Source organism: Chaetodon trifascialis, chromosome 5 (genome assembly GCF_039877785.1).
Source record: "Chaetodon trifascialis isolate fChaTrf1 chromosome 5, fChaTrf1.hap1, whole genome shotgun sequence".
NCBI lineage: Eukaryota > Metazoa > Chordata > Actinopteri > Chaetodontiformes > Chaetodontidae > Chaetodon > Chaetodon trifascialis.
The window spans coordinates 10,089,987-10,117,119 of NC_092060.1; the positions used below are offsets into that span (position 1 = coordinate 10,089,987).

The following is a 27,133-nucleotide window of genomic DNA, read 5'->3' on the forward strand; positions in this document are numbered from 1 at the left end:
ATGTTTTGCTTTACAAAATGACTGCCACTAACTTTAGCCAATCACTTTGACCGAAGCGAAGAAGTAGAAACGCCCTCTCCGCTGTCGGTGCGCGTGTTTCATGGCTCGCAAATTTCGTGTGGGTGGACACATTAAAGACTACACGGAAAGCCAACCTCGCCGGACTGCCCTGTAACATTAATCAAGTGCATCTACATTATAAGAAAAAGTGCAAAGAAATGAAGTTCTGAAATAATGAGACATCGAGACAGTCTTTTGCGTGTGGAAACTAACTTTTATAAACAATCGCAGAGCGTGAGAGTAATATAGTTTGTAAAGCTCAGAAGAACATCTACACCAGTTACTATTATGTGTTACGAGTAGTCATTTTCCTAATCAAGTCTTCAACATCAATGCAATATATAATTTTGTATATAATCTCTAAAGATAAATCATTAATATAGATTGACCACAATGTCACCTTCTCTCTCTCTCTCTCTCTCTCTCTCTCTCTCTCTCTCTCTCTCTCTCTCTCTATATATATGTATATGTATATGTATATGTATGTATGTATGTATGTATGTATGTATGTATGTATGTATGTATGTATGTATGTATGTATGTATATGTATGTATGTATGTATGTATGTATGTATATGTATGTATGTATGTATACGTGTGTGTGTGTGTGTGTGCGCACACACACGCACACACACACACACACACACATTTCTAATTGTCTCAGCAAGGCACCTGAATTTGCCCCCCCCCCCCCAAAAAAAAAACAAAAACACAGAGTGGTATCACACAAAATATTTTGCTGGCCCATACTTGCTGTCATGATTTACTTACATATGCTGTATAACCACAATGAACATTTTTGGTTGCAATGGCTCCCATGTGATGCCCATATTATCACAGATCCACCAACATGCACCCAGCAACAGTTGATGACAGAAATTGCAGGTTGATACAGTAAACCAATCCAGATGTTGAAAAAAGTGAAAAGCAGCGGAAGACCTGTGCTCATGATATCACATCATGCATCTCTCTGTGTTGTTTTTTATACAAAAAGTTTCTGAATATGAACCTTGCTTTTATATGCTTATATATGCTTTGTTTTTTTGGACCACATTTAACTTTGTTTAAGTTGGTTTGAAACTGTCACATGCGGTGGTTTGTGGTGTTGAGGGCCTCAGCTCAGGTTCCATACAAACGTGATGGCTGTCCTGTCCTTTCCTGCCTGTCCTGCCTGTCTAAAATCCTAGACCTACTGGTCAACTCACAACTACAATCCTTTCTGAAGGATAATAATGTCCTTCACCTGCAGCAGTCAAGCTTTAGACTCCAATAATGATGTCACTGACATTGTGGTTGTGACTGTTGACTCGCTTGATAAAAAGCAACATTGTGCAGTGCTATTTATACATCTTTCCAAGGCTTTGATACCATTGATCATAACGCCATTAAACAAACTGTTTTCCACTGGTTTCGATTAATCTTCTTGCAGTTGGATATATCTTTCTGGTAGAGTTCAAACTATTGCTCCCAGTGGCTTCAACTAAAGTCCAAATTTGCTGATAAAGGTATTACATGAAGGCCGATCGTAGGACCCCTGTTAAATACTCCATATGCAGAACAGCATAATGAAATTGTATTTATTTTCGAATTTACTGCAATGTTCATTTTTATGCTATCACTCATGAACTCCATGGCAAGATTTAATCTGTGCAGGAACATAAGTTTACTATTGGTCCCGTATTGACCACCCACTGTGTGTTGTGCACACATCTCACAAGCTAAACATAGATCACACAGAACACAGCACATGAGCACAATAAAATAAATCAATAAATAAAAGAAAAATAATGAGGGCCCCTCCAAAACAGGGCCTTAAGATTAGATATAACTTAAATGGACCTACAGTATGTGATATTGTGCTAAAGTGGTGAAAATTTGCAACATTTGAAACAGATTTGTAACATTAATAATAAATCTGGAGCAGGGTTACCTCTCAGCACTAAATAATTCTTAGTTTTTGAGACAAATATGCTTGAAACAACTCTTATATTCATTAGAATTCATTCATTCATTCAACTCTTATATTCATTAAAATCTGACATAACATAAGTGCTTGTCAAACCTCTCTCAAATCTGCATGAAACACGGCCCACACTTGGGTAAGATCTGCTTTTGGGATATTGTTACGTCAAAATGAAAGTACTTTTCATAAGGTATTTTTGTAAAGTACTTTCGTTTCCTACACTAACCGACCTCCTGCATCTTTTCACGTTTAAAACATTGCGGCAGACGTAGTTCCACATGACTTTTATTGTGAAAGCCACACCAGGAAGTCCTGCCATCTCGGACACAGCAGCTAGCTTGATGCTAGTGTGAAAAGCTTACGATCACTTCTGAAGGACGGAAAGAAACACAGTCACTGTGGGGAACACTTTTCCATCTTTTCAGCCGTCTCAGCGCGATAAGATTATATTAGCAGGTAAGATGTGAGCTGTGTGTCAGCGGCCGGACGTTAGCCTCGGTGTTTTATGGCCTATTGTCGTTTCAGGCCGTATTGCTGGCGGACAAGCCGAGCTGCTCTCTTTTCACAGGGATACATCACGTATGGCGCTCTTTACTTCGAAACGGTTTGCGAAGACCCGCGCCTGTCATGATAATTTCCCACATTTAAAGGGAAATATTCGCAGTTGTTCGAGTTCCGCCAGAAACATCATGTCGAAGTGTCACATTTTCCTAGCAGCGACCTTTATTTTCGTTCATGAAAAGGCCTTGGGAGAGATTTCGGGGCGTTGAGATGTTCACAGTGAAAATTGTTCTGTTACAGCGAGTTTGGTGGAGAAAGAGACACACACCCCCTTTAATTCAAAAGTTTGCAAGAGAAATTTAAGGCACTTTTTATGTGCCCCTTGTTCTCGTCGCAAATCGACCACAGCCTCGTTATGTGCTACAGGATTGTGATCGGAGAGGATGTGAGCGAGGAGCAGAGGTTGAAATAAAGGATATTTGCTGTTATTTACATGTCAGTGCTGTGTGTTTGCACGCTGCCTGCGCCGCTGTGGCCGCCGCAGTGAAATCCTGGCCCTGCTATCATGGCTGGGATGGCTCTATCAAGGCGTCGCAGCACACTGCTATTGTGATTTTAAAAGCACCCACTTTCGTTCGTGGACTATTAAGAATTGAATAGATCTCCTCAATCCTCGTTTTTAATGTGTCCGTGGCGCCTCCAGCGCGTGATGGACACCCTCAAACGGACTGTCTGTGAAGGACAGCACACATTTGGAGGTTTGGTCTACTCCTCTTGAGAAAACAGTGATGAGTTTGCATCCAGTCTTGTCTGATTTACAGCAAAATGTTCATTGATGCACATCTAAAATGTTTAATTACAATGCAGGTGAAAATGATTCAATAGCAATAGTATTGTTTAACTCATCCCTAGTAATCAGTATGTCCTCAGTGCTTATCACAGCAGTCAAAAATACCAAATTTCCACTCACTAATGTCTTTTTTAAGACATTAGGGTGGCTGCAGATTGGGACAGACGAGATGTGGGAGAATATCGGAGCAGACTGTGTTTGGAAAATGGGAAACGTGTTGCATCATTTGCCAGAAACTCCTCATGGGTGGTGTGTCAGTAATTAAAAGTGGCCCCTGTGTGTGTGTGTGAGTGTGTGAGGTAAACTGGGTTGCATCAGATCTGATCCTCCAGGTTCAGTCCTGCTACCGATTTCCCTTCCTCTTCCTGTTTAATCTGATTTAGATCTGGGATGACTGGTGGATGTCATTAATTGCCAGGCGATGTTGTCCAAGACGGCCATGTTTAATGATGAAATATAGACATCATTGATTACCCTCCTCAAGCAAAAGCAGGATCTGACAAAGTACTGGCAATGGTCAGCAACTTAAACATACACTTATTCTGTGGGTTTTAGTGTTGGTACTACAGAAAGTGTCCACAGCATGGTCAACCAAAAGTGAGAGTCAAGCTGCAGCAGATTGTGTGGCCCCGTGTGTGATCCATCAGTGGCTGCTCGTTTCAGGACACAGGGCTCTTCTGATGGGACTTCAGTCGCTCTCCTCTGGACTCACTTGCAGTAGTAGCTGAGTTTTGTTTCCAGCTGTTTCTGGGAAAGTTCTTCGAATGGCTCCTTTCCAAAGAGTTTCCTTCATTATTTCACAATGCTCACATTTAGTTGGTGAACGAGCTTGATGTCTGGAACACGGTTTGCTCTTTAAGAACTGGAGCTGTAAGGGATGTTTGGCAGCTCTTACAGCTCAGATTTAAAAATGTTTTTTCCTCAGTTATGACACATTCATAACAACCACTCAAACCTCTGCTGTTATATTACCTTACTGCTAATATGTTACGCCATTCGTGTTTTTTATGTAGTTGCCGAGGACTCGCCTACATGCTGTATGCATTTAAAAGTCTTAGGGCGTCCAGTTTGAATCAGATTTTGAGATTATGAGCGAGGCGTATGACGAATACATCAATGTGTATGAAAGCTGTTCTGATGAATTCGCAGAGGACTTGCTTGGCTTTGATAATATCTATTTAAAAGGATCTGCCAGTTTGTGTAAGGCAAAGATATCTTGTCGTTCTCACCTTAACGTTTTTGGGTGTTATTTTTTCCATTTGAAACTTCAGCAAACAGAGAAGCCTTTGGTCATGTCAGGACAGAGGAAAGGTGCTGCAGCACGGCTGCCTAAATGTGCCTTCTGCAGAACCAACCGGGACAAGGAGTGCGGCCAGCTGCTAGTGTCCGACAGCCAGAAGGTGGCAGCCCACCATAAGTGCATGGTGAGGAGAGAACATTGTTCCCGACCCTTTGGCTCACAGCTTTCAGGACAAAGTCATGCGCTTGCAACCCTTGTCACATATGTAGTATAGTGAACGGTCCAGCCAGCAGTGCTTTTATGTTATTTCATTTGTTTCTAAGTGGAAGCATATTAAAATATTCATTTCATAAAGCAAAAAGGAGAAAAAATGTTTAAAAAAACAGGCATTATAAATTAGTTTAGTAGAAATGAGTGATTTATCTTCCTGAAATGATCTTGAAAGGCTCCAGATTTGTCTTTTGTCCCCTGGGTGATCCTGACCTCCAGGTTAGACATAGCATTCAGAAAGAAAAAAAAATGACATGCAGGAATTTATGATCAGTATAATCACTGTGTGATCAGCCCTGATGTTAACACATCAGTAGTCAAGGGAATGAAAATTCAGATTTTGTCCATATCATCATCATCATGATATCAACAAACCAATTCGTACTTTTTGCACACAGCTCTTCTCCTCTGCCCTGGTCACATCTCACTCTGACAGCGAAAACATCGGAGGGTTTTCCATTGAGGATGTGAAAAAGGAGATCAAGAGGGGAAATAAATTGGTAAGTACCTCCTTTCCTTCTCAGTGCAACGTCAATGGCAGAGGCATGATAGGGCCACCAGGCTGGGCTTTGAGGCTCCTGTGAGATGTTGTCGTGTGGACTGAACCGAACATTTTGTGGCTCATTATTCAATCCGACTGACGAGTGAATAAGAAGACGCTCCAACTGTTCTAACACTGGCAGCATCGATGTGTATGTCAGACACTGACTGTTCACAGTCGCTCTGTCTGGAAGGCTGAGCTGTACTAAAATATTTTTGTTTTTTTCCCATATATGAATTTCAGAGGAGTCTGACACTGAAATTTAATGTGATTATCAGCATCGTTAATCTAATGTGCACATCATGTGTTTTTGCTGTTTCGTGATGTTTTCAGTTACTCTTTCATAGTGGTTCATGCCATGATGTAAGACACTGTAATTACTCTTCTGTTTATCCATATATTGACAAGTACAGTGTTATTATTATTTATACACATGACTCTTAGCAGTACGCTGTCTTCAATTCATATATATTTATTTTTACTTTCATCCACTGCAACTTATGTATACCTATGTTTTTTCACTGAAATCTATTGACGAGTGTTTTCTTTGTGTGCTAACAAATGATACATATGATGAATTAGAAATGTTCAGTTGCTTTTACAGTTAATTATCTTTTCTCTGTATAATCTTCCTCGCTGAATGTAATTCGATTTTCTTCAGCAACACTCTAATTTTCCCCACAGGGACGATCGTCTTCATGATGTTTGCGTCTGTTGTTTCACACACTTGTGTCTGTCAGAGCCTGATGATCTCTGGAGAGAAATTATTCAATTACTACCCACATTGTAAAAATCACATTTCACATTACTAACTGACAAACCACTTGACTAGTTGTCGGCTATTTTGAATGAAGTGGAGCTGCGTGTGCGCGGCCCTTTTTCTGAAAGATGTCGGCCTGTTTCGTCAGATGTGTTCTTCATGTCACCGACCGGGTGCTACCATCGGCTGCGATGTGAAGACGTGCCGGAGGACGTATCACTATTACTGCGCCGTGAAGGACAAAGCCCAGATCAAAGAGAATCCCTCACAAGGGATTTACCTGTAAGCAACTTTCCTTTGAACTCCTCCACACAGGAATCTACAACGCGTAAAGACCCTTTCCATTCATGTTGAATTGAAATGGATTTCTTTTGCTCCCTAATAGTGTTTACTGTCGCAAACACCGGGATGCTTCTCTGGATGGCATTCAAGGTGAAGTAACATCTGATGCACCACCAGGCGACACGTGACACATACTATTCAAGGCAGTGATTGTCTAAATCGTTGTAATGATAAACTCTTACACCACAGATGAAGAGGGAGGTGTGGCCAATGATTCCGACTCGTCGCCTCCACAGAGCAGGGGTAGAGGAAGGTTTGAGAAGGGCCGAGCCAAGGTCGGTTCTCGCGGCCAATCGGAAGACTCCCGCTCCACTTCCTCACAGGCTGCGGACGAGGAGAGCTCCTCCCACGTAAGGCAACACATCTGTTCATGAATGCCGACGGTGAGATTCACCTGAACGGTCCGTTTTTTTGCGTGTGGCCTCGTGTTTTTGAGCGTTGTTCCATGTGTTCTAGCGGGACAGGTCACCTCTTCGGGCCAGTCCGGGAGACGGCGGCCAGCGCTGTGGCTTCTGCCACGCTGGTGACGAAGAGAACGAAACCAGGGGCATGCTTCACACTGATAACTCCAAAAAAGTGGCTGCACACTACAAGTGCATGGTAAGACTGTCGTGTGTTTGTTATGAACTTTTCATGCTGTAAATATGCAGGTGCAGTAACACCGCTTGCATCCATCTGCAATATCTGATCCCTCCCAGCTTTTTTCATCGGGGACGGTGCAGCTGACCACTACATCACGGGCTGAATTTGGAAACTTTGACGTGAAAACAGTCATCCAGGAAATCAAGAGAGGGAAAAGAATGGTGGGAAGATTTGTCTAACTTAAGCTTTAAAAATTGATCATTTTTGACAGAAAAAAGCAAAACAAAACATGTTTTTTTTGTTGTTTGTTTGTTTTTCCAGAAATGCACGCTCTGCACTCAGTTGGGTGCTACCATTGGGTGTGAAATCAAGGCTTGTGTGAAGACCTACCACTACCACTGCGGCCTGCAGGACAAAGCCAAGTACATTGAAAACATGGCGCGTGGCATCTACAAGTGAGCTCAGCTTCCACAGATTCCTGCAGACAAACACATCTGCAGTTAAAAACAAAGCGCTGTCACTTCACGACCAGATTCATCCACCATCATTTCATTATATTATTATATTACACATTTTTTGCATTCAATTTTCTCTTTATATTTACAGTAATTGCTGCCACATCATCATTTGCACTTTGATGTTAAGTTTGACATATGATCAGCAAGATTATTATTATTATCATAAAGGTTGCCTTTCTTGATTCTAATTAGATTTTAATTTAGACGTGAAAATATGACGATATGATGTTTATCTTCCACAGCTGAAGAAAACTGTAGACATGGTCTTTCAAAGCTGGATCACAAAGCTAATTAATGCCTTTCAGAGGCGGCTTTTGTCACAATGATTTGTAGATAATCATTTATATTTTGTACTCTCATAATCTTGGCTGTATTAATTATAGAAGTGAAGTTGATTTCACAACAAATGACAATCCTAATCTGCATGCCACCCCTTTCCTCTCAAAGCTCCAATCACAGTTAAGCATGAGAGCGAGAGTAAAGGTGCCCTCAGGAGTTTTCCTGTAAACAAAGCTCTGTTTAGATTCAGCGTCGCTCTACAGAATGCACTGAGTGTATGACTGAGGCCGGACAGACATGTTGCATGCATTCACTTCCTCACAAAGCACGTGCAGAGCCATTTTTTTAATATTGTAGAGTGCACATGGTTTACATCCATGTCAGCTAACTTGCAGTCCCCCTGTCTCCAGCCTTTATTACGTCTACGCTACCACAGCCAGCTGATAAGCAGTGGAGTAGCATGAATCCACCAGCAGGAATGTATACTGCGTCTCCCACGTGCTAGCACGAATGCATGAGCTCCTCGTGCGTAAAAACATTGAACTATACATATTTAAACTTTGACTGAGCCACATGTGCAGAAAAACTAATCACGGCTTGGTTATTACTGTGTTTCACAAGCTCTGATGTGTGTGCCTGTGTTTTTAGACTTTACTGTAAGAACCACAGTGGCAACGAGGAGAGGGATGAGGAAGACGAGGAACGAGAGAATCGCAGTAGAGAGAGGGCAGCGATTGACCACGGACGAACACAAGTCAATGGAAACTAGGTACATTATTATTGGAAATGGTTGTTTCACATAAAAACAAGGTCCAGTGTGGAGGGTTTATTGGCATCTAGCAATGAGGTTTCAGATGGCAACCAAATGGATAGGCCCTGCCTCAGCCCTGCCTTTCCAAGCGTATAGCTACAGTGGCTGCAAAACTGGCAAAAAACACAAAAGATGCTCTCTAGAGTCAGTCTTTGGTTTGTCCATTCTGGGCTTCTGTAGAAACATGGCATACCCGCTCCCTTTTCATTTCTAATGAAAAGACAACAATTCTTATTTTCAGGTGATTATACATAACTTAAATTCCCATTCTGCCAGCAGATCCTAAATCCTCCACACTGGTCCTTTCAAAACTTGCAAAATGTCCGCATTTAATGTCCAACACGAGGTTTCAGTGTTCTGCTAAAGCCTCAGAAGCATCGCAGTAGGTGGACTTTGAAAATGTTCTTGTCACTTTCAGGTTGGCCCGATGGATGTGACGTGGGGTGAAAACGGAAGAACTCAAAGACGAGGGAGCGATATTTTTTTATACTAAATCTTAGCCTACTCATAACGTCGTGGTCTGCAAGCTCCCACGAGTCCGTTACACAGTTTCTTCCAGTAAATGGACACGATGACCCAATGTGCAGCAGACGTCTTCTTCGCGAGAGCCTGTTTTGAGTTGGCTGGTGAGCTTTTCACAGACTGGTGGTACTCTGCAGAGCACTGGACTGCTGCAGGATCATGAAAAGCCATGGCCAATGTTTCCCAAGAGTCAGCTTTGGGCTCAATTTCAGATACATGCATTATTGCCGTGACTAAGAGCTGATGAACTGATGTTTTGATTGTCACTCACTGCCCGCCTCCCCCACAGATTACTCGACCCACACTTGCTGAAATCAGTACATTCTTGCTCTTCCTTAGCTTCTAAAGGACTCACTTTTAAGAGGGGTCTGTTTGTTACTAGTCTCTCTGTCAAGTTGTGCAGTTTGATTACTTTGATTCTGTAATCATGTTTTAAGAATACTCTTTTGATGTTAGCCTTTCTTTCTTGATATGTAATATTTTGCTACTGTATTATCATCATGAGTAATTTTGAATATCTGGATTTCAAACAGCCACGATTACAAGTTTTGCCAGCATGCACTTGGATCTTTCCACTGTTAAAGGTGGCTTTTTTTTTAATTTAGCTGCTAAAGGGCAAAGTAGAGCTCTTTAGAAGAGTTGGCTTGACTTTGTTTGATGTACTGTTACTTGTATCTCGACAAATGTATCCATGAATGATTGGAAATAGAAAAGATTTTATTTTACACATTTAATGACTGAGCCTGGTCTTTCATTTGAAAGTGTGTCCACAGGGTACTCAAAGCACAAAGCAGCATTCACGGCTGGTTACAGGGTGTTATAGGTGAAGGTTTGAGGAGTGAGGAATGTCACATTGGCTGCAATATCAGAAGGTCAAACCATGCAGTTATGCAAGATTACAGCGCTTGTGTGCTCTCCATCCTCAGTAAGGCTGAACATAATCCTATACGGAGTATTCCCTCTTCCGTTCAAGTACTTTGTATGGATACATTTGTAGATTTATTTAAATGTACAAATCATACGCACTTACACAATTCAACACGAGGTCCACACATTATAGTAAGGTCTTGATATAGAGTATATGCTAAAGATGTTGATGTAGTTTGTGCCTGAAGTCAACTCATGAGTATGTAAGATAGAACATTTACAGTGGAGCTGTAACTGAACAAGTAAGATTTTGTGGGTATTACAAATAGGGGACATTGCCTTCTTTGGTAAACCCTCAGATTTTCCAGTGTTATTAAACTGCTTCCTGAAAACACTGTCCATATCTAGAAAATAATGACATCCTGATTTATAAAAGACAAAATATAATACAGAATTCACGTTGATTTTTACAGCATTGTACAGCTCAGTTTACCTTATGCTGTGTCCCAATTTCATAGTGCACACTAACTATACAACTTCAAGGAATGTACAACATTCAGACAGGAAATATACAATACATGTGCAGAGGGACGTCAGTCAAATTCCTGCTCCAGAGCCCCACTGCCAATCAAGCCCAACAAAGAGCAAGTCTTCATAGATTTATTTTGATACAAATATTAATTTTAGTCATTATTTATTGCATTTTCAAAGATATCAAGATATAGTGGAACTTGTTTTAATGTTTAGCAGCTGTGAGTAGTTGTACTTCCTGTCTGCCTTGTTCTGCAGGACAGATGTCTGGTTTGACAACAGCACACTGGAGCTAAAACAAGTTTGAGTCCCTTCAGGTGTGAACACATTACAGACACAAATCCTACTTAGAATAAGTGTGTAGTAGAAATCTGCAACAAGAGCTCAGGACTGATCACTCTTTCAGCTAGTAGACAGAGACAGTGATGGTGTCCCACACAAATTCAGTATTGGTGGACAACTACCCCCGAGTTGCTGAGAGTCCCCAGACCCCAGAAAAAGCCCCAGGACATTACCTGAGTGTCTTCAACAGTGGGTACAGCCCTGCCCATTGTTCGTCAAAAATGCATTTTTCTTTGACCAGCATAGAATTGCGAATTGTCTTATCAGCACGCTCTCCCGGAGAGAGGGAACCAGCGGAACAACTTCTTCACCAGGTTTGACCACCGCAACTCATTCACACCTCAGAGTACACCTTCTCCCTCTTGACACCAGCACAGAGGAGACCATCCCCCGTATCGTGGGCTGTATCAGGAACACACAGGAGGAGGAGTACAGGACACTGATCCAGGACTTTGTCACATTAAGATTAAGATTGACTTTATTTATCACAGCACACGTTACAGGAGGGAGACTGCACACATGCCATGCTCAGTGAAATTATTTCTCTGCATTTGCCCATCCTGGAAAGTCCTTCCACGGCAGACTAGGAGCGGTGGGCTGCCAGCCGACAGCGGTGCCCGGGGACTGGTCAGGTGGTGATTTTCTTGCATGTTTTTAGAGGGGGTATATTTATGGAGGATACCCCAGGTGAGCACCGGGAGAACATGCAAACTCCACACAGAAAGGCCATTTTTTCCTCGAGCAGCAGGCACCGAAGGCACGGTGGAGGACACACCACCAGCGCCCACAGCAGGATTCGATCCGGGACCTTCTAGCTGTGAGGCGACAGTGTTACCACTTGTGCCACTGTGCCACCACATGGTGCAACTCCAACCACCTGCACCTCAGCACCACCAAGACCAGGGAGATGGTGGTGGACTTCAGGAGGCCCAGGCCTCATCCGGATTGGCTATTGTCGAGTTGAAGTATCAGTGGCACAGTGGTTACATGTTACAGGTCCCTTCACGGCCCAACTGCCCGTCCCCCATCAATAGGGCGGGACTAACCCAATCCTGCTCATTTGATTTGCCCGCCGCGCTCCTCCGTCATCATACACACAACAGCAGAGCAACAGTAGAGCCGCAGCCCGGAAACAGACAGAAGCCTCTTGTAGCGACTGAGCTAGCCGCTTCCATGTGTGGGCTGTCACACGGGTGAAGAGTCCGCGAAACCAATCCGAGAATACGTTTCGTGTCATCCTCTCTTACTGAAGACCACGGTAGACGACATAGAACTGAATGGCAGGGACCAACACGGACATGGCGACGTCCAGCCCTTGTGTTGTGGTAAGCCCCCCTCGCAACGGTGGGAATGAAATAAGAGCTTGAAGGTGGTCGTATATTACCTTTACATTCCCCTGGAATAACACGCTATTGATGTTTTTGCCTAAGACCTTCACCGACCGTAGTTTATTAGTCGTTAATTACCCGTGTGTCTGCTCTGTATGCACTGTGTGTGTGTGCTCACCTTGTTGACACGTTTTTGTGTAGATAATGCTGTGTTTCCTATGTCTTGATAACGTAGCGTGGCCTGCGGCTATGGAGACAGTCACAGACACGCGCTCCCCACGCTTGGCGTACATGACGCAAGAGACGCTAATGACTGAACACATTAAAACGTAATGTGGCGGGTTTTGTGTCTGACAGTAGGATACAGGCTTAATTAGTATGATTACACGATTATACCCGAGTACAATCAGACGGCCACTAACGCGCGAGCTGCAAACAAGGGGGCGTGTTTCAGCGCACGCTTCTTTAGTGTGTCACAAATAACAGTGTAAATCATCATGTTTATCTGTTTAATTGCCATAAGATACAGCTGATAGGCTTTAGACGTATGTCCAAACATAAAGCGTTGGAGTCTTGAAGCTTAAAAATCTTAATGTTAATATTTCTTTTGGCAAATCAATAAGACTAAGTGAAATTAACAATTTGAGGAAATGGCATAAACAATCATCAAGGGTTATCCTGGTGCTGTGAGTAATGTAAACGTCAATATTCATGGTTTAAAGTTAAGCCTTTGGCTCCACAGATTTATATGTTGCCACCTGTTAAAGAAAAAGACATCTCGGTGTCCTTTGTTCAGTCGAACCTTCTTAGAAAGTTGTCCCAACCTGAAGTGGAGCAGCAAATGCGCAGCAAGACTTGAATGATCAAAAGACAGCAATAGTTTCTGTTTGTTCAGTTTGAGTCTCAGCAGACTTCTGCCACGTGGGATCTGTGTGAACTCTGTGACACTTGTTATTGATAAGTTGATCAGCCTACATATACTGGGATGAGTAATTAAATCATCAATCATAAACCAAAGTGGCCTTCTTTTCAGCACATTTCCAGCATTTGGAAGCCAGCATTTGACTGTGTTGAATAAAGTCTGGCCAGCAGCCTGGCGGACCTGCTTGCTCACAGTATAATGAAGCTAATTGCATATTTTGCTAAAACAGCACTGGAAGACAGTGGAAGATCCTGTCTCCTGTGCCACATTTCAAATTAAATTAGCGGCGCAGTGCAGTTCTGCCAAACATGGACTTTGTTTGCGTGAACGTAAACATTGCCCTGACCTTGACCTTGAGACGAGTTCATTCATTCAGTTGTTTTTCATAACAGGCAACATGCCAGAGTGTAACAGTGGAAAGAAAAACTCCTTCAGATCACGTTACCATGAGCACATCTGCTCTGTGTCACTCACTATTATATGGAATTGAAAGGGTGTAGCCCAAACAGATGGGCACGTTTTTTTCATTTTGGCAGACAGAAGGGGAAATGCTTTATTCAAGTTCAACCACATATGAAGTGGAGAATGGGTGCGTTGCAGTGGTTAGTAACGCAGTGAGATGTTGTTGACTTTTGCCCTGTTATAAATGAGTGTGGTCACAGTCACTCACATACTTCCCACAGAACCTCAACTCTGCACCAGCTTCCCAGCTGTCACATGATGTCAGTTATGCTGCCTGGGTTCATGCAGCCTGCAGTTTGAGCTGGAGACGGAAATTTGATTTGACAAAAGAGCAGAAATACTCCCACGATTTATAAATTAGGCATAATATGGAATTTCTGGAAAGACAGCACAGTTGCTAATATCTTGCTATTTGGACAACATGTTTACTCAGAAGAGGCCTTCAGTCAGGTCTGGTCTGGGGAAGGATTCGCTGACATTGTAATGATGATGTTTTGTATGAGACCTGACCACCCTCTAGTTGCAGGCAGCCTACCAGCAATAGCTTCTTTTCAGCCTTCTGATTGGCCAACGTGGATTTAGGGTTCGACTTATATATTGGTACACGCTCTTGACAGCGCTTCAGTTGTGTTTTCATGTTTTTCATACGGACAGATATTTTCCAAAACAGTGCTTGTGTGGATGGGATTATTTTGAGAACATAGAAGGAAAAAAACCTTAAAAATAAACATGTACATGTGGATTAGACAAGGAAAATAGTTTAGCACCACTGACAACTGCCTGTTGCTTTCTTAACCGTACAGAATCAACCATTGTCCTCGGAGGATGTGTTTTGTGGCATAAAAACTGCAGAGGCAGTAAAACATATGGAAGGAGCGAGTAGGAAAGTGGGCCACCATTGACCTCAGCCCTTCCCCCTGCACTGCCCTGTTGTCAGATGAAACCCTTGAGATTTTTTTAAACCCCTTTTTGGCATATTTTCTTTCAGATCAGTGATGAGGAGCAGGGATATGACCTGGACCTTTTCTGCATACCAAAGCACTACGCCTCTGACCTGGAGCGCGTCTACATCCCACATGGACTCATCTTGGACAGGTGGGTTGCCACAATTTATTGCAGCTTGTAGCCGGATTGTGAAAATGTGATGATTTGTCAGGGGCCAACTAAAAGGTGGGTCGTCTGAATGATTGGTTCAACCAGTCGGTCTTAACAAAGGCCCTGTGGAATGCCGAGATGTTCAATAACTGGTTGGTCTTAAACAAAGTCAGACACCATTTCAAATTTTATTAGATGATGTTAAGGAAGTGATCATATATTCTCCATTTGCAGATTTGGGATTTGATGATTATTGTGGATAATCTGTGGGCTTTTTGGATCACAGGCATTATTATACTTGAGAGTGCTTTAGAAAAGACAGCTGTGCCTGCTGACACACACACACACACACACACACACAGAAAATGGGAACTACTGCTGACTGTAGCAGAAAACTGAGCTGACTATCCCTCCTCCCTCTCTTTCACGTGACCCCAGGACAGAGAGACTGGCCAGAGAGATCATGAAGGAAATGGGGGGCCACCACATCGTGGCCCTCTGTGTGCTCAAAGGGGGTTACAAGTTCTTTGCAGACCTGCTGGACTACATCAAGGCCCTGAACAGGAACAGTGACCGCTCCATCCCAATGACAGTGGACTTCATTCGCCTCAAGAGCTACTGTGTAATCTATTACTTTTTCTTTATTTTTTGTATCACTAAAGATGTGCTGTAATGATGCTGATCTTTGTTTTGTTTTGTTGGAATGCTTGTGAATCCTTGTGTGTGCCCACAAGGATTTACAAGCATGTTTGTGTTGATGCGGGCAGTGCAGTACGCATTCTTGCAAACAGAATGTTGGTGGTGCTAAGAAGCATATCAGAGCGCCAGCAGAGACAGAAAAGACGAGGACTTGGCTCGCAACCATGCACGTAAACAATGCAGGATAGAAAATTCAAATGTTTTATAAGGAAGGAAATTTATTCTGCACGTTTTTGGTTTCAGCAACCAGATTTCCACCCAAATGTAGCACAAATTGGAACTGAATTTCCAGGCAATCTGAAAAACACAATGCAAATCGGTACCTGCTCTCATCCACGGCCGCAGTGTGAATATTGGGTGTAGATTGAATCAAGACAAATGGCTGCATTTTAAAAACTGCTTTTATCCAAAGCACTTTGCAGTTCGCTTCATTAAGCCACTCGCAGACACACTGACCATTGAAAGACAGATAAACCGCATGCTTCACGTGCACCATGATTTACTCTTAATAGCTGGGGTTGGTACTGTTGGAGAAAGAGTAAGCTACATTTTGAAAGTAAAAAACACAAAAATTCTATCACCACTCCCCCGAAACAAATGAATGCCATTTTTTTTGGCGATATTTCAACATTTTTTCAACTTGTTTTCCTGGATTTCTATTGTTTCAGCACATTCTTTTTCAGCACATGAAAATGTGCATAAAAACAAGCGGGTGGAAACACACCAAGTGATACACTGTGTGGTTTGGTGAGAAACACTGAACATGTAAACATAATTATCTTTGCTGGATTTGTTCATTTTAGTGCAGTATGCAACAAAAGTAGCTGTTTCTGTAATCAGCCTCCATGTCGTCCAGTTTCGTTCCTTGACAGGCTGTCTGCACATGTGCAACATACAATGCCAACATGTCCTTCTTGTCCTCACAGAATGACCAGTCGACAGGTGAAATCAAAGTCATTGGTGGAGATGACCTGTCTACATTGACAGGCAAGGTAAGAAGTCTGAGAGCAGCATGATTATGACGAAAGTAACATTTTTTGGTTGACTGTGACCAATAGTTTTAAAAATAACTGGCTTGAAAATTGAACGAATTTGAAACGAGAAACACGTTTTTTACTCTTATTGTCCATCGTATTGTATCTTTGGTGGCTGCTATTTTCAACATGAGTAGACATTTAAAGGACCTGATTCACTCCTGAGTCTTTTGATTAGGATTATCAAAAATGATGATGGTTTCAAGTCATAATGAATAATGACTGCTTCATACAGTGATTTTGACGCATTTTCTGAACTGTTTGTCAAACTGATGTGGTCATGTGATTAACTGTGGGACAAGGACACACAGCTGTCATTAAAGCTCTCACAATTTCTTCCTGAGATCTTTTCACTGATGTAATGTTTCCTGTTTAACTGTGGAATGAAAAGGCCACAGCCATGCATACGAAGATTAAAGATTAAATGTATCCAGTTCACTGTTTTTCACCAATATAACAATTTTTCTCTTCCATTAACACAGAACGTCTTGATCGTGGAGGTATGTACTGAAGTTTCCTCTTCATGATAAAGCCGACCACTCTATTCCAAGACCGCTAACAAGCTTCTCTCATGCTGTGTTTCAAGGATATTATCGACACAGGGAAGACAATGAAGACTCTATTGCAGCTCCTCAAGCAGTACAATCCCAAAATGGTTAAAGTAGCAAGGTAATTTAATCCCTTCAAAACTGCCTCCAAGCTATCTTGTTGAATCTTGTGATCATGTTTGTCTGATGATTTATAACAACAGATTGCATTGTCTCAGCCAGCGGTTTGTTATTAGTGTTTCATGCTGCTATAGTCTTGTGATTAATGATCAGCTTGGTTTCTGTCCTCAGTTTGTTGGTGAAGAGAACACCAAGAAGTGTTGGCTACCGACCAGACTGTGAGTTCAAGACAGTAAATGTTTTCAGCAGTGAAATGTAGTTTAATGTACTGGATGTTACACAGTGTAGTTTCTCAGTGAGGTTTTCGCACACTTTAAAGCTGCAAAGACAACTAACTGATTGATTCACCGCTTTCTCTCAGTTGTAGGATTCGAGGTTCCTGACAAATTTGTGGTGGGATATGCACTAGACTACAACGAGTACTTTAGAGATCTAAATGTAAGTATTTGAGATAGATTTGAGAAGGTTAATGAGTAAAGTAGTTATGTTTTGTGCTTATTAGACTTTGTACCTGTGTCTTAATGGTAGGTCTGACATGATCAATATCGTCTAAAAGTCAATATTCTGCTTTTCTTTTTCAGCATATCTGTGTCATTAGTGAAACAGGGAAGGAGAAGTACAAGGCATGAAGAGACGTCTGCAGCAGTTTTAAACATCTTTTCCCTCTGCGGTTCATTTTATATTTTATGGCTTCATATTTGTGTTATAAAAGTACTCCGCCTGCTCAGGGTCCCTGAGGATACACTGATGGAGTGGTAATTTTGACAGTGGCATTGCCTGTTTTAGCCAAAACACACTCTAAATTTTACTTTTGAGAAAAGTGATTGCCTTGGATTGAACCACATCTGGATGAAACAACATGGAACCCAGCTTCACCTGAAATTAGTGCAATGCTTTTATGCCCCCTCACTTATTAATTTGCCTTTTTATGGAACAGAGTACCTAATTCAGCACACTGCTGCTAACTTGAGTACAGTGTCACGGTTGTTGTCCTAAAATAAAATCTGACGACCTCCTATTTAATGAAATACTGCTTTTAATGTAATTCTGCTTTTGCAAGGAACTCCATAGCTGTTTTACAGGCGCTCTTAAAGAGGATGTTACATTTTCTTGGAATCTGCCTGTATATTCCGGGACAAAACACATATGTGTGTCACTGTGCTGTGTGATGAGATTTTCTTAAGATACACGAGTGTTGGCTGCTGTCCCTAATTAAACACATGGGCCTGTGGAAGATGAAACATCCTCTTATTTATGAGTGTTCATGAAATCTTTGAACAAAGCACGCATGTAGCCAGTTTCTTTGTGTAACATAAATGACAGATCCTTTTTTATGCTGGAAATTTTGTATAGTTTACACATGTGTAAATGTTGAATTGACAGTTTAACTGAAGTTATTCAGTAATATGTGAAAGGCTTCATCTGAATCTACCTGTCATGGAATTAGACATGATTATTGCTACTATATATAAGATGCTCTCATTCATTCAGTGCTATCACTGTAAACCAATGTTTACTGAATTTTGCAACACCAGCCATTAAAAGTTCACACCCCTACTTTTGACCAGTGGATTCTACTACAAAGCTTTGTGTACAGTATAATTTTTTATACAGTGTAATTTCTTTGCGTTAGTGAAAATACTGGGAAATTCAGTGGTGATGCAGATAAGATGAATGAGTATTTAGTGATTTAGTATGTGTCATGTCTAGGAGCTAACAAAACTCCCAGCCTTCTAAGAATTAAATAAGCCAAGTCTGGACGAGTCACCTGCAGTTGTCATCTGAGGTTGATTCCCAAGCTGCTTATATGTCAAACAGAGGACATGAAGTCTACTGTGTAACCGTTCAGAGTCCAGGAAAACACACAGTTGACTCAATTACCTACTGAAAGACATTTTTCTTGTTGAAAAGATGTTGACTGCAAAGCACGTTTTTCTCTCTCACACACAATCCATCCGATTATTATGTGAGCTTGTTTGAAACTGTTCCATGTTTTTCTTGATTGCAAGTCAAGGAAACTTCAATATGGGACAACTGAATGATTTTCTGCATTATTTTGTTCATTCATGTTCTCAATGAAAACGTCAAACAACACTATAAATTAAAATATATTCACATATATTGAAGAATACAATAACTGGCATGATGGTAATTAGCAGGAACTTATTTGTAGCCAGTATAATAGTGGAGCTGTGGAGAGCTTGGCTGCTGTAAGTAACTCGTGAAATAGGGAAATCCTCCGGAGCAGCCGTACCTCCGTCCTCCTGCTGCTGTTATCTCTGCATAGGGCCTCCTGCTAGTAAAGATGTCGGGGCACCAGGTATTTCTGATGTAGCATAATGTGTCCTTCGACTCTAGTGTGACTCTTGACCACTGAAATGGCAGGTAGTGTAAATCTAAGATCTCATTCAGGAACCAGATGATGCTGTTCGACACATTGCGCCTTCGCACACCGGCAAATGAAGCAATTTGATTGGACAGGTCCGCTAACGTTAAAAGGGGCGTGAAGTTTACTGCTAACTGCTAGCTCATAAGCGCTACATGGAATCTGGTTCATTCTTGGCGGCGTCCGACAGAAACGAAGCTGTAGAGCCTTTCATATTAACAACGGGCACGGTTTAGTTTGCTTGTGTGATCCGTAGTAGCTATCACGCTGACGGACAGGAACATTTAGAGGAATTGTAACCCGGCCTCTTGCTGGACATGGCATTGTGGCTATTGGCGTTGATGCTAACTTAGCTCGTTAGCCTATGTGGCTAGGTAGCTGAGCTGAATCGATTAGCTAGCAGTACGTGTAGCTACAGTATCTTCCATTAGCTAGCTGCCCCGAGAATCTCTTACCAGCAGCGTCGTTAGATTAACGTCACCTGCCCTGAACTCCAGAAGAGCACTCATTTTGCAGTCAGAGTATGCGGCTGCTCGGTTTGGCTAACGATAGGTAGTTTACCGCGCTAACATGCAGCGCTAGTTTACTCGCGTTTCAGTCGTCACCCGCGGCTGCCTTGCACCAGCAGACTAACGGGTCGGTAGCTAACAGTTGCCGGGCATTGTGCGGTATGTAGCCACGGTATGCTAACCATCCATCAGGAAAGTTGGTGACTGGTCTTAACGTTACAGACAACGTTGGCGGGCCAGTTCTAGCTGACCATCATTAAGTTGTAATATGAAGAATTACAGAGGTAGCTCTATTATGATGAAAAGTCAGCGTTAAGCTGCTTATAAACAAATTAGATAGCACAGGGCCTTGCAGATAGTTCTCGGTAAACTGCATTGCGCTAGCTAGTTTGTCAGCTCAGTCGCCTGATGATGTTTCTTCAATACGTGTAAAGTTAGCCAAGTCTGGAGAGGAACAATGTAACCTCACACTGAACGATTAGCCATTGTAAGTGCATGAATTGGTGATAGGCAGTGTTTGCTAGCAAAATGAACAATTCAAGAGTCTTGCCACAAGAAAAGATGGAGCTGGATCTGGAAATCCCATCTTCACTAGTTCAGAGCGATGGACACTTGAGAAGATCCAACAGTGCACCCATGATAAATGGCTTAAGGTTCTACAATATGATATAGTTACAGTAATCTACTGCATGATGTGTCTGTCCTCTTTCATTCACATTGGAGTACATTGACCTCATGGGCAGCAGATGTGTGACATATGCATGGTCTGTGAATTTGTCATTCCAGTGATAACTCCCAAGTGTTCCAGAGAGAGGTCCTGCGTAGCCGGAGAAATAGCACTACAGTTGTCAACAGGCCCAATATGGTACACTGCTTTGTGTTTAATGCTCATTGATTCCTATGTTTTTGAATTATTCAGTATTGAATGTTCTGTTCACACACATCCTTCTACACAGGTCCCTTCATCACCTATTCGCGTCCCCAGCACCAGGCTTCATCAGATAAAACAAGTAAGACAGGGTGCTGCTGTTTTCCACCTCTGGAAATGTTAAAAAGGAGCATGTTAAACCACAGTTTCCCTCTCCAGCCATAGGGAGTGATGGTGTCTAAAACGCATGCTAGAGAAACTTTGGAGTTCACAGGGCCATCGATCATTCAGAGCCGGTCAGTTGGTAGTATAAGACTCCAACAGAGGAAATGCTCACTCTGGTGTCATCTACTGGCTCAGTGTGATTGATAAAAGTGAAATGAAAAACAGCTCAGTTTCAGCTTTTGAGATAAGATCGAGGTTGTAAATATTACACAGCCTGAGATAGAAAAATGTTTTTACATTGGAATCGGTTTGAAGAACGTATGTAATTCAGAAGAGCTAAGATGACGTGCTTGCTAAACTAAGACTTGATGACCATTAACCTGCTTGTGTGCTCTTGCAGGAGGAGGGTGTAGACGTGATGAACCGAGAGACTGCTCATGAACGGTACACAATGTGTTTGTCAATGCAGTTGGTGGATGAAGATTTTCTTTTTTTAAACTGCTTATGGGCAACTGATTCCTTGTTTCTATCTTTGTAAACACAGGGAAGTTCAAGCCGCAATGCAAATGAGTCAGTCCTGGGAAGAAAGCCTTAGTCTGGTAAAGCGTGACTCTTCATTACATTTTGTCCAATGCCTTTGGTCTTGTTGATGTGTTTGACTGAATACCTTCCCACTGCATGTTTTGGCCCTGTGCCATTGTTGGCTCTCGATATCTGTAGAGAGCTCAAGAACAAACATGCTAGATTAACACTCTGGGAGTTAACAGGGCCACCAGTCTTTCAAGGTCAGACTGAGTCGGTAGTATTATACTCCAACATTTTTTTTTTTAACGATTTTTACCATTTCACTTGGCTGTGTGGTTGTGTTGTGAGATGGAATGAGCACTGATTTCTTACCTGTGTTCATAGAGTGACAATGATTTGGAGAAGTCAGCATCTTCATCTCCGAAGCGCATTGACTTTGTGCCCGTGTCGCCTGCCCCATCCCCAACTAGAGGAATAGGAAAAAAGGTATATCTGACCTCAGTGTGTTTACATGCACATAACCTTATTATACTGGGAGTAACCAGATGACGGTTGTAGTTACAGCATTTTCATAGTTAGCGGTAACCTGATTTTCCTAATGACTTGCAATCAGATTAATAAACTGAAGTCTGTGTGACGGTCAGGAAAGCACAAAAACTTTGTTCCTGCTGAGATTTTGGGGTAAATTTGTCATTTTTCTGCAGCTTCATAAAATGACTTTTCTATATTGCAAGTGGCATCAGTATTTGTCTAAAGAAACCTGCATCTTATATGTCACATGCTCAAACCCAAAATTTTCCATTCGGGTCTGTTGGTTCGGCATCTATGTGTACTGAATGAATGCCATGTTGTTTTTACCACTGCTCGTTTTGAACGTTTGTGTGTGAGGAACTTAATTTAAAACGCCAAGATTTCCCCATCATCAAATGCCGTAGGTGCTTTTATAGCAGTGGACAGGCGACCATACTCTGTTGTTGTTGACACATGTTGACAGTAATCAAGCCCTGCTACAAAGTTCCCTCTTATCTGTATTTTAGCCAATAAATCGTACCAAGCCCTTATAAACAAGTGCTAGCTGCAGTTGTGACGTGTTGTTGCTCTCACAACTGATGATGGGTGGACTTCTCAGGCTTCCAAGTGTCAACAGTAACAGTACGCTACATGACATCCAACTGGCACGTGGAGAGCAATGTTCTGCAAACTCACCCCATTTTAGCATCACACAAGCACACATCTGGCAGAGCAACTGAGGGCAGTGTCAGAAAGGAGGTTAGAGAGGCCAGGAAGCACATTTCCAATCCAACAACAGACTGCTAGAAATGTTGTCTGTGTAATCAGTGAAGCTGGACCAGGCATCCAAATTGGATGCTTTGCACATACAATTCATTTAGCAGCACAAAAAGCAACAGGAATCAACCAGGTGTCCAGAGGGAGAAGTGTTGTGAGTTTCTTCCATCATTGTACAACCACTGCACATACTCCAGCCTGTCTGTGGCTATCTTGGCCCCAAGCCCAGTGGCTACTACCATAGACTGTATAAAATAATGGACGTAGTGCCTGACTCCAAACATGGGCAAAGAGGTGGAGCGTGAGTGGAGCTGAGGCTGGTGAAATGTAGCCCGGTTGCTGAAACCTGGCAGCTAGCTGTCATTCAGAGCAGCCATAGCTGTATTCTGTATAACTTTTAGCCTTAATATAATTTCAGCAAGTGAGTTGTATAAATATACTCTGCCCATGCAGTTATCATGGTCAGAGAAATTAGCTGAAGAAGCCAAAAGCACTTTTTGTGCCATGCTGTGAACATGTTGCTTTCTGCTGTAACGTAGGGCATTCTAGTATGGGGGTCTACTGACTTGCTTTTGAAGCCAGTCAGCCAGCTGCAGTGTGTGGCACTTTGCATTGGCTCATTTTTCAGCCTCAGAACTTGCAGCTTAATCTTGACATTAATTTTACAAAGATAACTTCTTAAATATACCGAAACAGCCTGAACAGTTATGAGAGCGTTGCCTTAATCTGGTCCCTGTCAAATTCTGACTGCCTTTGTGCACATTTTCATGCCTTGATGCTGATTCTGTGTCTTTGACTTCATTCCAATCTTGTCCGTGTCTTCTGTCACCCTCCTGGAAGCAGCAGTGTTTCTCTCCTTCGCTACAAATCCTTGTGAGCAGCAATGGCTTAACACCCAGCCCAATACCCAGCCCGACACGACGCTTCAGGTGAGCATGATGTCTGAGTTAAAAACTACAGTTAATAACCTCATAATCTACCAGTGAGGCTTTACTCCTGTTCTAAATGAACATCTGTTTGATTAACATCTCTGTTTACTGAGAGACTACAGGAGCACCAGCTGGCGGCAGTTTGACTAATATCTCCCCCATGTCTTAGTCGGAGAAAAAGATGATTTCTATGTACTTTATAACAATTTGTTTCCTTAACTTTTTAGATATATGAGTAAACTAATCATTTTATCTGCATGACTGATCTTAAGATGACAGATTTTGTAACCCTGACTGGCTGCATGTCAAAATATACCGCCTTGACAAAGAGTTTTCTGTGCTCTTTAGCCGACGGAGTCAAAGTCCAATCAACTGCATCAGAGCCAGCATACTTGGGCCAATAAAACGCAAAGGTGAGGTACATGCCTGGCGGTCTTAAATACTTTGACAGTCACATAATGTATATGTAGAGGGTATTTACTGTAAATTCAATGGCATTGTGTACTAAAGAGTGTTAAACACAACTGGGGAAATGTTGACTGTATAGTATAAATGGGGTTTTATCTATGGAAAGAGTGGCTATAGTATTAAAGATATTAAAAGTCTATATTATAGTTGCGATAAAACACTAGTTTTCACCCAAGTGTCCCTTTTTTAACGGGGCCACAGATTGTGTGTTTTGAGCAGGATTCCTAAGTGTCAGGGCTGCTTTCCTCTGCAGGGGAGATGGAGACAGAGAGTCAGCCCAAGAGGCTCTTCCAGGGTACCACCACCATGCTGTCCTCTGATGTCTCCAACCTGTCAGATCTCAGCTCCTGGTAATATTTTGTGGATCAACAAAAAATCTCTGAACAATCTGTCAGAATCACACTGTCTTGGTAATATTCACTCATTAAGGTATCATATACAGGCCATCATGGCATGTTTTTAGGCCAAAATACATTGCTTAATTGACAGTGTATTATTACCATTATTATTATTGTGCATGACTTTAAATGCCCAATTGTTATCCTTACAAAGACTAGCTGCCTTTGTTATGAGTGCTGATCCAGCTATTGGCTAAAAACCTTTCCTGTGATTTCTGAAGGTAATAACTCACCTGTAGAATTTCATGAGTATGTAAAAAATATACATAAAATGTAGTATTTAAACTGGAGTCATCCAATAGCAGAACCACAGATCAGATTTTTTATCAGCTCTCTGTCCCCAAAAAGACAGCATAGACGTGATACAGCAGATGTTTTCCATTGTCACAGTTATGACAGCCTACAGTCTTACTGAATGTGACTTTTCTCAGTCACTCTCCAGATTTGCTGGACGGCAGCCTCAGCAGCGTCGGCTCCTCCACCGACTCGCCAGGCAAAATGGAGGGAGTGTCGCCCTCCTCGTCCAGCAACTCCCCCTTCGCTTCCCTCCAAGATTTGTCCCCAAAGTGAGCGTGGGAGACCAGGAGACACCATGAAGGACTGGAGCAAAAAAAAGCCTCTTTCCAGGGAACAGGTTTCCTTCTCAGACCCCCCCACCTCACCATCGCCTAGATTTGGCTTCAGGGGAAAGTTTGTTTCCAAGCAGTTGCTTTCATGGACCTAGATGTGTTTGAATTAAGGAAATAAATGCCTTGGATGAATTTTTGTGTGTAAGAGGTAAGCCTAGTGAAACTAGGAATGACTGAAGACACTGTGAGCACCAGCTGCTAGTAGAGGATCTTGGATGGTGCTTGGCTTTCATTGTGATACTGTGTTCATAAGTGGCAATGCTTCAAATCAGTCCGACCAGTCCCCCTCACTGGAGAGAGACACTGAGCACTGGACAAACAAAAAGACTATTGGATGTGTACATTTCCCTGTTTTTGTGCTGGAAAGCTTCTGTCCACAGGCCTTTGTATGTACGCAGTCTGCAGATTTTTGTAAGAAAAGATTTAACTTATTGTTTTCCTGCTTTGTTTGTAATTATGTACATATTAACCTCGTCAAATGTCGTACATAGTTCGAAGTTTGTGATTGGCTGTGTGGTGAATGTGGGCACAAGTCTTCAGCAGCGAAGTTTTCTTTGTAAAGGAACATGAGCTACTCTTGGGGTACAGCTACAGTATGGTGATTTCCTTACTGTTCTCTGTAAGAGAAGCTATGTTTTCAGCAGATATTCTTATTTTTATCATAGAGGCTGTGAACTGTGGTGATTTTTTTTTTTTTTTCCTCTCCCCTCAGTTTGGCTTTTAAGGCCCCGCTCACACGATTTGCTGCAACTTGAATTGGCTAGTATGAATGCACCTGGCAGGTCACTGTGGATGCCACTGTGGATGTCATGGTCATCACTGTTGGGTTTTCAACACTAAAGCTTTCTCTGTGTCCTGTGTTCTCGTCAGGATGATTTTGTAGATAAGCAGAGTATAGAAATGATGTTGTTTCCTTTCTTCTGGCAAAATGTTCTTATTTATGGAAAAAAAGAAAATGTTTATTATAAAATTTGGATGGTGATAGGTGTCTATCCCCAGTAAAAGAACCATTCGTGTTATCATTTACAACAAATGAACTGACGGCTGGAATGTGCAGCGAAAACAAATCGGCACCGTCACGTTGTAAAGAGACAGCTGTTTCTGCTGTGGTTACATTTATTAATGGAGCTTTTTGCACAGGACGCTCAATCCTGTAATGTTACAGCCTGCGTGTATGCAGGGGAGAAGTTAAACTTTCTCATGAAACCAGATTTAAAGAATACAGTATGTAAAGGTGAAGCTTCAACTGTGATCTTTGCACCTAGACCTGCTTGAGATGGCCGTGGCCCTGTGGTCCATGTTGCTTGTCACGTCTGAACCCCTTCATGGCTCCGTAGCCTTCAGTGTATTACAAAATATGTACAAGAGGAAGTGATTGTAAATCATTTTTTGTGCCCTTTAATTTAAAGAAAGGTGTTGCTGGAGTTCATTTACTGAATGTTGTTTTCCTTTGTACAAGTAAGACAATAGAAGCAGCTTGTCCTGCTGTCAACGTTACTTTTTCCAAGGTGATTCTAAGTCATCTAAAGTGTTCAGGGCATGAATTCAGCACATTGTCTCACGCTGTACTGTGTATCTAATGGAAAGGCTGTGCTCTGCCAGGCTGCTGGCTAACACCACGCCTATGTTTGTCTCTTTTGTGATCACAATCATAATGGACATCAAGACGACGTCATTTACCGTGTGTGTACGTAGCGGTTTTGAAAATTCCAAGAAGCATTTTTCTTGTCCGGAGCGCTCAAACTCATACCAATTTAAAATGTTATCACTAAACCTCATCGA

At 42.1% G+C, this 27,133-nt stretch overlaps 3 protein-coding genes and 2 non-coding genes across 7 annotated transcripts; all 5 read left to right on the forward strand.

Moving 5' to 3' along the window:
* The first annotated feature begins 2,301 nt into the window (after positions 1-2,301).
* phf6 (PHD finger protein 6) lies at positions 2,302-9,966 on the forward strand. Of its 3 annotated transcripts, XM_070963442.1 has the most exons (11): positions 2,302-2,479; positions 4,646-4,798; positions 5,283-5,384; positions 6,334-6,467; positions 6,571-6,617; positions 6,717-6,877; positions 6,984-7,127; positions 7,226-7,330; positions 7,431-7,564; positions 8,555-8,675; positions 9,136-9,966. In XM_070963442.1, exons 2-10 carry the CDS (start codon positions 4,667-4,669, stop codon positions 8,673-8,675), a joined length of 1,080 nt encoding a protein of 359 aa, XP_070819543.1. In that variant the 5' UTR covers positions 2,302-2,479; positions 4,646-4,666; the 3' UTR covers positions 9,136-9,966. The 3 variants fall into 3 exon arrangements, with proteins under 3 accessions (XP_070819543.1, XP_070819544.1, XP_070819545.1); XM_070963443.1 differs by lacking the exon at positions 2,302-2,479 and having other exon boundaries at positions 2,554-4,798; XM_070963444.1 differs by lacking the exon at positions 2,302-2,479 and having other exon boundaries at positions 4,642-4,798; positions 6,723-6,877.
* Positions 9,967-12,080: 2,114 nt separating this feature from the next.
* hprt1 (hypoxanthine phosphoribosyltransferase 1) lies at positions 12,081-18,766 on the forward strand. Its single transcript, XM_070961975.1, has 9 exons — positions 12,081-12,304; positions 14,680-14,786; positions 15,225-15,408; positions 16,412-16,477; positions 17,002-17,019; positions 17,106-17,188; positions 17,359-17,405; positions 17,549-17,625; positions 17,769-18,766. The coding sequence occupies exons 1-9, from the start codon at positions 12,257-12,259 to the stop codon at positions 17,814-17,816; spliced, it is 678 nt and encodes a 225-aa protein (XP_070818076.1). The 5' UTR covers positions 12,081-12,256; the 3' UTR covers positions 17,817-18,766.
* Positions 18,767-19,410: 644 nt separating this feature from the next.
* On the forward strand, positions 19,411-26,775 carry pabir2 (PABIR family member 2). Its single transcript, XM_070961974.1, has 10 exons — positions 19,411-20,735; positions 20,869-20,947; positions 21,039-21,092; positions 21,516-21,559; positions 21,660-21,714; positions 22,025-22,126; positions 23,771-23,856; positions 24,205-24,269; positions 24,578-24,674; positions 25,154-26,775. Exons 1-10 carry the CDS (start codon positions 20,611-20,613, stop codon positions 25,290-25,292), a joined length of 846 nt encoding a protein of 281 aa, XP_070818075.1. The 5' UTR covers positions 19,411-20,610; the 3' UTR covers positions 25,293-26,775.
* LOC139331879 (small nucleolar RNA U109) lies at positions 21,139-21,276 on the forward strand. The gene has a single exon (XR_011602220.1). It is a non-coding gene; the product is annotated as a small nucleolar RNA U109 (small nucleolar RNA).
* LOC139331877 (small nucleolar RNA U109) lies at positions 21,790-21,936 on the forward strand. Its single transcript, XR_011602219.1, has one exon. It is a non-coding gene; the product is annotated as a small nucleolar RNA U109 (small nucleolar RNA).
* Positions 26,776-27,133: the final 358 nt, after the last annotated feature.